Here is a 13,571-nt window from a genome sequence, read left to right as displayed (position 1 = left end):
TGTGTGCTGTTAGTAGTATGTGCATGAAGCTGTAAGCACGCAGACATTTAACTGACATTTTTAAAATGTAGTTTGGCGTGTGTAACTGACGCCCGTCACAACATGCAATGGGACCGCAAGTCACACAAGACAAAAAAAAAAGCATCAACTTTAACAGAAGACACATTAAATCGTGATAATTGGGATACTCACCTAAAATGATAAATGAGGGGAAAAGATGTGTTTTAACCCTGACTTTACGGAACATGATGCTGCTGTGTCGCCGCTTGACTCTTTTCTGAGCGTCACTCCACCCTTCAACCTTCAGCAATGACTGAGAGATCGCACATGCCAGCGACAGCGGTCTGTTGCGGAAGTGTTACTTTCGGAATTTCCAGCAAAGCAGCGTATAAAAGGTTCTCTTCTGTGGTTCCCGGCACCGTTCTTGCAGTCTGTCTCTGCTAAAGCTTCTCGACCGGTGTCTCTACCTGAACATCATTATGTATCCACGTTTGCTGAGCTTTGCACTACTATTAACACTGTGTAAGTATCTGAAACATTTCGGATTCAACATTTGCAATATTGTCTTTTTTTTTTTGTCCTTCTCCTTACACGATGATTACATATGATAATTTTATAAATAATCTGAACAGGGCTGTGTAGGATTACCATGAAATGCTTCAGCTTCATAGTCAGTTACTAGAATTACATGGCACTTTTTTGTAATTATGACACGATAATCCATTGAATTATATAAAAAAAAAATGTGATGTCATCTGAATACTTTTGGATTTCTTCAGAATCACACAAAAATGCACCCAATGACTTCATGTGTGGACTCTTGTATTCCTCAGATGTGTGCCTCTCTCTGAGCATGGCTGTCAGCGAGGACACGCTGGAGGTTAAATCAGATTTCGGTGTTGATTGTTCTCTTCAGTGCACCGCGAAACCCAAGCCAGGTGTGCAGTACAGAGCAGTCAGGTGGTACAAGGTAAAACTTTTCATTTCATGTGTTTTCACGAAGGCTTAAGGCAAAATACTTTATCATTCACAAAGACAAAACGCCAGGAAATATCGCACATGTCGTCCTCTCATTGGCTGATTTTGATTCAAATTAAGGTCACATTTATTTTCTGTTTCCCTTTCCCTCCAAAAATACAGCATGTGTGATATAATGAATAATGGGCTTGATATAATAATAATACTTTTACTGTCTGTGCGAGCAGATGTGCTGCTGTTTAAGTTAAAGCAGTCGCAGTAGAGGAAGTAGTTCAATTTCACTTTAGCAGAAGTGAAAGAAGTACAAAGTTTAAAATAGTTTAAAAATACTCCATTACAAGTGAAAGTCCTGAAAATGCACAAAAGTTGTCCTGTCATCAGCAAAATGTACCTGAAGTATGACGAGTAAAAGTGTTCATTATGCAGAATGTGTTTTTTAATGTAACTATAGTAACTATAAAGGTCTAATTAAGTGTATAATTATTTCAAAATTGTGTTTGATCATGCAGTGTTTGAGTAAATGTACTTAGTTACTTTTCACCCCTGTACTTAAGTAACAATAATGAATGTAGTAGTATTCAGAGCCTTTACTTTGCTAAAAGTTAGGGTTAAAAGTTATACTACAAGTAAAATTTTTCAGTCTCAGTAAAATCAGTTCCAGAATAACAAAAATGGATGATTTGATGTGCAACAAGTAACAGTAACAGTTACTAATTACCTTTTAAAGACTGTAGTAACGTAATCCTAAATATCACAATGTTAAAGTAACGTAACTGGATTACTTTCCATTACTTTTGGATTACCTCAGCTGTTCCATCTTTTGGTGTGTTCAATTTGTTGATTGATTGATTAATTGATTGATTGACAAAATATAGCAACATTTCCACCCAGCAAAGTATTTTTTTAGACCATGATAATGAATTGTTAATTGTGTTACTGCTATTTTAAAATTGTAATAAAACTGTAATAGTGGTTTATGTTGGTGTGGTTTTGATGAATCTCACCTTGATGATGTCACAGGTCAGAGAGCCTCCGTCTCCGTCTCGTCTCAGCGGCCTCCTGACCAGAGACCTCCCCAACGGCACGACGCGATGGTACGCCAACGCTGCCCAAAAGGTGGAGCTGCTGGACGAGTCCCACACAATCTCGCTGCCCAACGTGACGTGCAGCGACGGCGGCGCCTATGTGTGTCACCTGGCAGCACCTGTGGGAGAACAGAACCGGGAGGGGGAGGTGCTCCTCACTGTGACAGGTAAAAGTCTCGCCGTTTGTCTCCACACACACAAATATTTGACGCTGTGGGAGGTGAAAGACATCACACTGTTTGTTTGGTTCAGGGAATCAAAGCCTGAAAAAATCAATTTCCAAGAGGAAAATCACAAAAGATAATCAATATAAAGCAATTATTGGCCACTGATTGAAAGAGTCGATGTGTACACACGTTTTATGTATAATAATATTTTTGTTACCTTAGACTGAGATTTTTTGCAGACACTATAGGTTCTCCTACACATTTGGAAGGGGAGGGTGAGGAGAGTATTCAGTTGTTTGCAATCTGCAACCTCACCACTAGATGCCACTAAATTCTTCACACTGGTCCTTTAATGATCTATGCACATTAAATCAGTGGTCATAGAGCATTATAACCAGGCTTTACTCCCCCAGCTTTAACTTTGAACCTGTACTGACCTCCTTTACTGAAAAATAAACATTTTCAATCTGCAGAAAAGCTCTGCAGATGTTCAGTTGTGAAATTTCACGTTATCTATCCAACCAAAACCAGCTTCTGAAAAACATGTGAGGTACAAAAGCGTCTGTGCATCATTTTAGATGTACATGTCGATGGTTGTATGAGGTACTGATCAATAGTCAGCGTATTACCTGCAGTAGGAAACTGAAGTTTTATGAGTCAAGGATTTCTCTGCTCAAAGCTGCCAGCCTCCATTAAGAAAAACAGTAGCCGCGACCTGAGCAGCTCAGTGTGTGATGCAGTTCATGCAGGTTCAAACTTGACTAACTTTAATTTGCGTTTTCACTTCCAGGTTGTGATCATGACGTTCCCACGGAGGAGCTGGTGACAGATGCTTCCATGGTCATTATCGCCACAGTAGTGCTGATCTGTGCGCTCATAATATTCCGATTCAGCTATGTAAGTAATAGAATATGCTTATGCACACATTAAAGCTTGAGAAAAGTTTACAGTGTCTCAAAGAAATCCAGTTTACTTGAGCACGACAACACAAAGCTTTTTAAACACTAATGCCTCACTGATCTCTTTCATTCCTTATCTAAACGTCTTTCCTCGTGTCTCCATCACAGGTTAGTTTGAAGAATACCCTCAAAGACAGAAACAAGACACCAAAAAAAGAAACTTTATTGGACGCACCGCTCAAACCACTTGACAAAAAGGACTTAATGTTGATATATACGTTAGGTCCTAAGACGTCTAAACAACCCACAATTAAGCATGTCTGCGTTTAAAGACAAAGGCATGCTGAAAGAGAGAAAGACTGTCCCTGACGGTCGAGGACGTGTCCCAAATATCACTTTAGTGTCCATTAAGTAGGTTGTTAAATGTCTCTCTCTGTACTTGTCCTCAACTGATGCCACTTCAAAGGAAACTCTTATCCAGTTTGGACAGTGAGGAGCAGAACCGACGTCACCGGGTCATTTGTTTAATTGAATCATTCAAACTTCAGCTGAGGACAAAGAAAGAGTCATACCAATCTCGTGGAGATAAAACAGATATGGACACAAAGCGGGAGCTGGACGTCACTGCAGACACGACAGCTGCGTCTCAGGAGGAAGAGCGGGGACGGGCAGTTTGGTGGCTCAGTGCAAAGATAAGGTGTTTGAGCACGACCCCAAATCGGCGCCATCGGTGTGCGAATGTGTGAAAATGGCCTGCTGAACACCATCTGTTACTCTACATCTCTGTGCAGAGTGCAACATCTTTCTATAGAGGTTGTAGAGCATCTTAAAGTGAGCCTATGTAACTTCAGAGTGTGGTGCACCAGCTGTAGTGAAGGGTTGTAAAATTTGACAAAATTATCCGCCCACTTTAATAGCTTTCTCCTCAGCTCAACCCCAAAACTGTCAACTGAGCAAGAAAAGTGGACCTTGAGTTAAGATGATGTGGTCAAACTGCCCTTTTCCAAAGCCAAAAGTTAACTCTCACTTGCTGTTTGGCCCTGGTCTGTGAATTGTTTATTTTTTTTTAAGTTCTCAACAACATTTTTACGGGTGCTGGAAATCCTTAAAATTTTAATGTAATGTTTTCAGTGTTTGAAACGTGCTTAGATTTTATGTGACGTGCTTGAAACTGCTTGAAGTTGTAATTAAGAACGACATGCTGGGAGGTTCAGGTTTCAGTGAGACTGTTTTATATTCAGGCTCAGGTTATACAGGATGCCAAGTTTTCTTACAAACAGGTGACACGTTTTGACACACAAAACTTTGTTGTGTTTTATGGCAAATTTTCTATTTGTGACTTTGAATGAAAGATCAAATGTTTACAGTACATGTAAAAAAAAAAATGCTAAAAATCTTTGTGTGTACACAGCTTTGGTACTGCCTGGATTTTTCCTACTAAACTTTTACCTACTGTTGAAATCTGAATGAAAAAATGTCTCGGCTGTTATGATATACAGTGAAGAAACATTCAGCTTGACAAAACAGACATTATTTTGTAGTCCATTGTCAAGTGTCAACAAAAAAAATAGAACAAAACAGAGATGTGCACATAAGCAACATTTCCAGGATTGACTCAGATTCATTTTGGTGGCATTTACCAGTTTCATGAAAAGTTTAATAACTAGCTTTAGCAAACATGCGACAGAGTTTCTGTGTCCCATGAAACAGCTGTGACAGTTTACAGATTAGAAAAAAGTGAAGCCTGAGCCAGAAAAACAGCGTTATTTACAGAAACCTAACAAATCCCAACAAAAAGAGCAAGAACCAGAATATTCAACAAATGGCTTTGTGATTGAATATCTACGAATATATTTCTGATTGGTTAAATTCTTCACAACAATTAATCAGTTAATGATTAATTAACGTCTGTACTGCAAATGTGTGTTGCTGCAGTTTTTTGTTTTGTTTTTCAGCTGTATGTCTTGTTTTCATTGGCCTGTTTGCGATCAGATCACCTGATTGGTTAATAAAATACAGATGAAATGATTGGCTGTTAATTCAAATTCATACTCAATTGTACTTTTACAAGTAACTAAGTAGATTACAGCTTGGAATGCATACACAAGTATGAGTAAAAGTACAGACTTTAAAGTCTACTCATAAAAGTACAAGTAACCAAAAAAACTACTTAATTACAGTAATTTGAGTATTTGTAATTAGATACTTCCACCCCTGCTAGAGGGACAGTGGTAAGGAAAAACTCCCTATAAACAGGTTGATTGATAGATTGATAGATTGATCACACGTCCAGACGCCTCGAGCTGCAGTGAGAACCGAGCCTTTCGTGCCCTTTCAGAACTGGAACTGAGAAAGAATGACATTCACGCGCCTCCGCTCTCCGTACTATTTACATTTTGTCTGAACTTTTGTTTTGGCATCAGGGAAACCCCCACAGTCTGCTACGTCATCACTGTGTGGCCTTTTTAGATGTTTCACTTCCTCTTTTATAATTTAATCATCCCCCAGAAGCCACGTGAATATGTGACATGTTTTTTCCCTGCTGTTCCAATTTCAATATTAAATCAAACTCAGAAAGTTACACAAGTAAAAGTACAAAAGTTGTCAAAACTGTTGTCAGGAAAATGCACTTAAAGTGTGACAAGTAAATGTACTCAGAATATGTTATGTAACTACTAACTAGTTAGTGTAAGTCAGTATTAACTACAAGTATGTCACCAGTAAATGTACTTGGTTACTTTCCACAACTTTACTTAAGTAACAGAAGTCGATGAAGAGTCTTTACTTAGTTTAAGTTAAAAGTAGAACAATGTAAAAACAACAATAAGGAACATTTCCTATGCAGGATTTACTAATAATGGAGTGTTTTTTTGAAGTGTGGTATTGTTGCTTTTACTTAAAGGTAGAATACGTAGAATTTGTCAGTTGTTGTTCGTAAATGCACCTGACAGAGCTGAGAGAATAAGTGGATGTAGGCGCCGCCACACACTTCTGGTGATGATTTAGGTGGATTATTTTTATACGAGTCTTTATATTTTGGGGGAAATCTGCACAATGTCCTTTAAGTAGGGGTGTCAGAAAAAGTCAAAACTGAAAGGCAGAATCAGAAATTCTCACAGTATATGCCATCAAGTATGAATGAAACTGTCTTTTAAAGAAGAATTTGAAAATGCATATGACAGTTATCATGGCATAAAACCAATGATCTGTTCATCTTTACAAATCAAAACCTGATGAATCGAAAAATCAAGTCAGTTCGTGGCCTTAAAATCAACGGATTTGCAGAATTGTGGCACCCCTAGTCGCACTACAGTTGAAACACAGATGTTTTTATGTCTGCATTCATGTCTTTGTTGTCAAATGCTGCTGCAGGCTGATGTTGAAATGCTGCTTGTTTCGTTCAGCTTGAGACTTTTAATGTCAATTTTTGTTTGATGTCGATGTAAATAATGTGAAACTGAAGAATGTACAGAGGAGCACGCTGAGGAAAATGAGGAGATTTGCTGATAATCTCCAAAAAATGACTGAATTAACTGTATATTTGTGTTGTATATAGGATTTTGGGTTCTTAGCTTGTAGATATTGTCTGAAAATGAGATGTTATGGCTGTATATCTGTTCTTTATTCAGTGTTTGTCATTTTGTGTCATCTATGAGACAATAAAAAGAGTTTTCTCTGAGAAATGGATCTTGTTACTCTGAGATTAGTGTGCTTCCGCTGCAGAGGTGAGAATTAGGACTTTTTGAGAGGTTTATGATTAAGTTCACAATCTGATTAGAGTTAAATAGAGCTAAAGTCATGATTTTATCTACTCTGTCATGTCGGTTTGTGGTTGTTATGAAAGGAAATCATGTAGGCAGGATATCAAATCATTTATTTTTATAGGGGAACTACATCTGAAGTGCTGCTGTGAGTTCCTGTTTTGCAGAAATGACTTAATTTCAGAGCAACTAAAACTCTGACAACTAAAACCTAATAGAACTTAAAAAGACACTGATGAAACAGAAAAGTGGAAAGAAAATTCTTGTTTCTAAAATATAAAGAAGGAAGGAGAAAAGGAGAAGTAGCCTGCAAGCAGTGACTGTAACGATGATCATGTTCAAGATTAAAGTCAGCAGTAAAAATGAATCATGTGTTTGTTTCCATTCTGTTTTCACAGCGTTTGTTAGTGAGCTGAGTTCATCAGTTTCATTAGAAACCTCAAAAACATCAAGTTAGAGACAGAAAACACAAAAAGAGACAATATACAGCGAACAAACACCAGGAAATCACATTTCAAAAAGATAAAGTTTAAGTTAGTTAGTTCCCATAATGCAACTTGTCACAATCTTCTTCAAATGTTGTTCAAGGGATGTGCATTCGTGATAAGAAATCTGACCTACATGTGTAAAACTGGTGGAGTTCCCCTTTAATTAAGTGGGATTGCTTGTTCTTAAATGTCACACTGAACACAGACATGACCTTTATGTTCTACTTTTGCCCCTGAAGAAGGTAAAATGGATGGATGGATGTTTTTTTTTTTATCCTAATCCTGCTGTTTCCCTCCTCCTGACAGTGATGTGTCTGTAACGGAGGCCTCAGAGAGATCGTTTAAAATGAAACAGAAGGTTTGAGCTTCATGAAATGTGGGATGTTCTGATACGGTGACCCACAAACCAGACTGGAAACCACCATCATCTACAACATATATATGTCAGTTTTAGCTGGGCTTTTCGGTAAATGAACAGCTTTGCTCAGGCGGTTTATCACAGCCTGTACTTTTCTTTCCATCCATTCGGTTTTACACGTCGCTCTGTATGTAGGTTTGTAAGGTGTCATCATTCTCACCTTTTCAGAATAGAACATTTCCTGTGAAGCGTTTCCGTTTCATTTAATTACATTATTAAGTAATAGATTTGATTGATTGTCTAAGACTGGTATAAATTGTTATTATCATCATTATTATTATATTTACTCACTAAAATCCACTAAAATGTTTGTCGAAATCACAAATGATGCAATTTGTTTTACATTTACTTCTTATATTCAGCAAATGAGAAAGAATTAAATAGAAATGTAGAGCAAATGAGAAACTGTATCATGTAGCTCAGCTCCCCTGAATAAGACACGAGCTCCCTTTAAAGACGACTTTGACAAAATTAGGTGGCGCTCTAAAACATGATGTTCCTGAAATACATAATAGAAGAAATATATCAGTGTTGTGTGTACAATGTCCAAACATTCATCTTCACTAATTAACACAATGCTGCTTGCTCTGTTAGTTGTTTGTGCCACTGGGGAGTTTGCTTCAAAATCCAATAATACATTTATTGATCAAGAGCAAAAAACAAGAAACAGAGTCTTATGTTGTTGTTATTCAGCCTCTCTGAAATTGACAGTATTAACTGTCTGTTGTAGTGACAGTAGAATGTTTTTTTGCAGGAACCCTGAAACTGACCTGCCAGGCACTTCCATATATGTGCTGGGTACATGTAAAGTACATGAACCTCAGTACATTTCTATTTTGAGCAACTTCATACTTCTACTTCACTACATCTCAGAGGAAAATATTGTACATTTTCCTGCACGTGTACATTTGTCTGGCAGCTTTACCTCCTTGTTATTTTCTCTTTTTGATACCTGTCCTGTCTGATGAAAACCGAGTATCTCCAAATAGGTGGAATATATCTTGCTTTTAAATAAAAACTGTCTTGGATTAGCTGAAAACTGGAAAAGTGGCATGAAAAGAAAATTACTGTGAATTAGTAAACACTTCACCTGCAAAGAAACTAAAAACATCTTCTAGTCTCTGTGTAAAAGTCCTTTAAGGACTTGAAGGACTGTGTGTTCTCTGTGTAATAATACATGCTACTTTTTACTGCCACCTTTTTCATTAATCTATTTACTTATTTGTATGATTGTGCTCTTAGAAATCTTTTGTCTGTTCTTAGCCCAACTCAGTAAGATAAACATAAACATAAATAAACAGTGTGTTGATTTCAGTATAGGTTCTGTATGTTGTTAAGAGGGAGTCACACAGCAGAGGCTCATTGGGGTGAAGGACAATTTTTAAAAAGTGTGCAGAAGTTATTCAGTGTAAGATCAATATGAACCAGCAGGTAGAGCCACACACACACAAACAGAGACATCATTGAAGGTACTCTGGTATAAAGTTGAAGCAGGTCAGTGAACGCACCTTAGCCTCTCTAATCTAGTTTCATAACGTTTCATCTTCAAGAAAATCAATATAAAAATACATGAAAGACCTTCTGCACAATGTTTTCTCCTCTTCACACCAAAACTTCATCCAATGAATTGTGACTTTTTTTTTTCACATTAAATGTTGTTAATAAAAAGCAAAAGAAAGCTCTTCTGCTCTGAACATCAACACTGAACTATGTGGTGTTTCAGTTATTCTCTCATATTAGTTTCATATTTTCAGCTTTGTATGAAAACCTGGAATGAAGAGAAAGACAAAACACGTAGTTTATGTTTGTTTATTAATTCTGCAAAACACTTTGTTTCCACACCTCATCAATCAGTTCATGTACAGATTCACTTCATCCACACAATCAGATTCTTTAAGCAGAATATCTGATATGTAAAAGAAAAGAATTAATCATTTCCTTATTGATTATGAGCATGATAATTACATTTTATAAAACTTTAGAGTTCCTCACTTGTACACTGATTTGTGCAACAACAAAAACAACATTTAGTCTGACAAACAAATGTCTATGATAAATGAACATCTGTTGCTTTCTCTGCATCAGACAACAGACAACAACAGAGACATTTACATTTTCATTCATGTTCAGGTAAACAGAAGTCATCCTGAGCAGTGAGAGCCTCCATGGCTGAACAGACACAGGAAGGAGCGCCGCCTAAACAAACTCAAACAACAAATGAGAAGAAGTCAAAGTACCGCCCATCATGTTTGATTGACAGGTGATTTAAGGTGTTTCTGAAAAAAGTGTTTATTTCAGTTTACAGAACTCAGCAGAGGCTCCATCATAATAAACCCAAAGTCCAGCATAGAGAGGCTGAGTGAATGTGGTCTGGACTCTGTGGAGGAGAGTCATGGTTTCAGAGACGCTGTAGAAGGACAGAATACCTGCTCTGTGATCCAGGTACACTCCAACTCTGGAGGACTGAGGACCTGAGATGGGAGTTTGGACTCTGCTGTGACAAAAGGTATAACTGTTTGTGTCACATCTTAATGACCAAGATTTGTCGTTGTATCCAAATAAACATTCATTTGAGTTTCCTGCTCTGCTGATATTCTTGTATGCGACTGCAACATAAACTTCTCCCCCTCTCCACTCCACCTCCCAGTAACAACGTCCAGTCAGACTCTCTGTACTCAGGACCTGAGACCAGTTAGTGAATCTGTCTGGGTGACTAGAATAAGACTGATGTTGTTTCTTTCCTGTTACTTTTCTGTTCCCCTCAGATAATAACAGCCATCTGTTTGCTGTGTTTGGATCCAGTGTGATTTCAGTTGAATATTTTAAGAACTCAGCTCTGGTCACTGTCAGTGAGACGTTTGTCCATTTCTCACTCAGAACGTCCTGTAGTTTGTCTCTGAGCTCTGACACAGCAGCTGTCACGTCCTCAAAGTACCTCAGAGGACGGATATTGATGCTGGATGAGTCTGTAGATTCACTGAGTGCTGACAGTGAGGGGTAGTTGTGTAGAAACTGGTTGTGATCCTCTGTGTGTGAGAGTTGTTCCAGCTCAGCGTCTTTCCTCTTCAGCTCAGTGATCTCCTGCTCCAGCTTCTCCTGAAGCTCTTTGACTCGACTCACTTCAGTTTCCTGCTGGGATCTGACCTGCTGCTTCACATCAGAGCGTCTTTTCTCCATGAGACAGATCAGCTCAGTGAAGATCTTCTCACTGTCCTCCACTGCTTTATCAGCAGAGCCATTGATAGCCTCCACCTCCTGTTGAAGCACCTTCACATCTTTCTCTCTGTCCTGGATTCTCTGCTGGATGTTTTGTCGACTCACCTCGAGCTCTCTCTGCCTCTCAGTCTTTTCTGCTGCAGCTGACACTGTGTCGTGGCCTTTATGTTCATCCATGGAGCAGAGATAACAGATACACTGTTGATCAGTACGACAGAAAATCTTCATCACCTCATCGTGACGAGAACAGATGTTCTCCTGGAGGTTCTTGGAGGGCTCCACCAGCTTGTGTTTCTTTAATGGAGCCACATCATAATGAGGCTGCAGGTGTTTCTCACAGTAAGAGACCAGACAGACCAGACAGGACTTGAGAGCTTTCAGTTTTCTCCCAGTGCAGACATCACAGGCCACATCTTCAGGTCCAGCATAGCAGTGATCAGCAGGAGCAGCCTGGAGTCCAGTCTTCTTCAGTTCCTCCACTAAAGCTGCTAACATGGTGTTTTTCAGCAGGACAGGCCTCGGTGTGAAGGTCTGCCTACACTGAGGGCAGCTGTGGATTTTCTTCTCATCCTCTTCATCCCAGAAGGTTTTAATACAGTTCATGCAGTAGCTGTGTCCACAGGGAGTAGCCACCGGATCCTTCAGTAGATCCAGACAGATGGAACAAGAGAAGGTTTCCCGGTCCAGCTGAACTCCTTTCTGCGCCATTTCACCTCTCAGTAACAACGACTGTCTGAGTTTCACTTCCTTATAACTGAAACTAGTCTGAGCTCTGATCTAAACAAGCTGTGTCTCTGCAGTGATTGTGGCCTGTCAGCTGCTGCACGTCACCACATGTTGGTTCCACCCATCTTCAAACTGTAGATCTGAAGGGGAGGGAACAAGGAAATACATGTGCAGAGTGGAGCTCACTGTGTTTGAGAGCAGGAGGAGGAGGGAGGGCTTATCAAGCTCTGATTCATTCCAGGAGGAGGAGCAGTGCTGTGAATCATATTTACAATGAATCCTCAGCTGATCCCTGTTTGAAAACATTTTGTTTTTAGTGGTAAAATACTTCCTGGTTCTTCAGGCTTTGTTGATGGATCCATATATCAGTAACTCCTTCTCAGATTATCCCAAGTTTTCTTCCACTGGTTGAAAAACAGTTGACTGTCAACAAGGAGTTATCAAGCTAAACTGATAAAATACTGTAAAAATCTCTCACATTTAATATATTAATCTACTTTGAAGAATTTGTGACAAAATTGTTCAATTTCAGAATATCATCCTCAAAACCAGCATTTTAATCCACAGATACTAACACAAACATCATTAAACAAAGTATTGTTGCGAGATTTAACCCAGAAAGCTGTGAAGGAACCAGATCAGCTGCTTCTTCTGTTAACGTATTCATCAACACTAACTGATGAAGAAGGGCAGAAGTAACTGATTACAAATACTCAAGTTACTGTAATTAAGTTGTTATTTTGTGGCACTTGTACTTTTATGAGTAGATTTTGAAATCTGGGCTTTTACTTGTACTTAAGGACGCTTTACACTATGTAATCTGTCTACTTAGTTACTTTTAAAATCATAATTGAGTACTGAGTACAGTTTATATTAATATCCAAATGTTTCATCTTCATTTTTGTAATCAATAAGTTGATCGATCGCAAACAGGCCGGTGAAAAGCAGGACATCTGGATGAAAACTGAACACTGCAGCAGCACAGGTTTGGAGTAAGGTTGTTTATCGATCAATCGTCAATGAGAATTTTACCAATTAAAAATGTATTAATGGATGTTCAATCAGTGGTTTAGAAATGGTAGTTATTGCACCTCATCTGACATTATTTTGTCTGGTGGATCCATTTGTTAAACAAGTAAACTTAAGAAAAAAAGACAAAACATGATGAGAAAAAATGAGAAAAAGTTAACAAAAACGTTTTATATGTAATTGATTGTTAGCATTTTCAACTACCAGTTAAGAAAAACGCACAAAATTTGCATCATTATTTTGGAGAGGTGACTGTGAGCAGTAAGCAGAACAGAGAAGGAGCTGGAAGTAATTAAGACTGAAGATTTGGAGAAACAGAAACTCCTCTGACTGAATGCTGCGACTGATACTGTATTAAACATCAGTGCTTCAAAAGTAACTAATACTCTGAGTAGTTTTTGAGACAAATACTTTGTACTTTTACTTAAGTATTTTTCTAACACCAGTACTTTTACTTGTAATTGAGTAATATTTTAGTAATGTAACAGTACTTGTACTTGAGTACAGTTTTTCAGTATTCTTTCCACCACTGCTCATAAATCAGTAAAGTGGTAGACCTTTTTAAAAGATGTCATTAATGTTTTTTTCACTACTAATCTACAGAGATCACACTCAGACTTTTTATTCTCATTATTAACTTTAAGTTATTAAAGCTTCATTTTAAATTTTCACCTTGAAATGTGTCAGAACATGTGTTCATGTTAAAATAAAGTGTAGAGTGACAATCATGGGATGAGGATGCTGCCATTTTACCACCTTTGTTCTTTTCTTTGTAAACCGAAGACTTTAAAATCCAAGAATCAC

At 38.2% G+C, this 13,571-nt stretch overlaps 2 protein-coding genes across 3 annotated transcripts; one reads left to right on the top strand and one right to left on the bottom strand.

Annotated features, from left to right (window-relative positions):
• The first annotated feature begins 368 nt into the window (after window positions 1–368).
• cd83 (CD83 molecule) lies at window positions 369–4,878 on the top strand. Its single transcript, XM_084727461.1, has 5 exons — window positions 369–522; window positions 834–970; window positions 1,999–2,230; window positions 3,021–3,127; window positions 3,298–4,878. Exons 1-5 carry the CDS (start codon window positions 480–482, stop codon window positions 3,457–3,459), a joined length of 681 nt encoding a protein of 226 aa, XP_084583587.1. The 5' UTR covers window positions 369–479; the 3' UTR covers window positions 3,460–4,878.
• Window positions 4,879–9,591: 4,713 nt separating this feature from the next.
• Window positions 9,592–11,873, bottom strand: LOC146322090 (tripartite motif-containing protein 16-like). 2 transcript variants are annotated; one of them, XM_084727426.1, is made up of 2 exons: window positions 11,539–11,724; window positions 9,592–11,491 (listed from the first exon to the last, which is right to left on the bottom strand). In XM_084727426.1, exons 1-2 carry the CDS (start codon window positions 11,588–11,590, stop codon window positions 10,086–10,088), a joined length of 1,458 nt encoding a protein of 485 aa, XP_084583552.1. In that variant the 5' UTR covers window positions 11,591–11,724; the 3' UTR covers window positions 9,592–10,085. The 2 variants fall into 2 exon arrangements, with proteins under 2 accessions (XP_084583552.1, XP_084583551.1); XM_084727425.1 differs by having other exon boundaries at window positions 9,592–11,873.
• Window positions 11,874–13,571: the final 1,698 nt, after the last annotated feature.

The sequence above is a fragment of the Lutjanus erythropterus genome, chromosome 9, assembly GCF_056507025.1.
Source record: "Lutjanus erythropterus isolate fLutEry1 chromosome 9, fLutEry1.hap2, whole genome shotgun sequence".
Taxonomy (NCBI): Eukaryota; Metazoa; Chordata; class Actinopteri; order Lutjaniformes; family Lutjanidae; genus Lutjanus; species Lutjanus erythropterus.
This window is presented reverse-complemented; position numbering and strand designations above follow the sequence as displayed.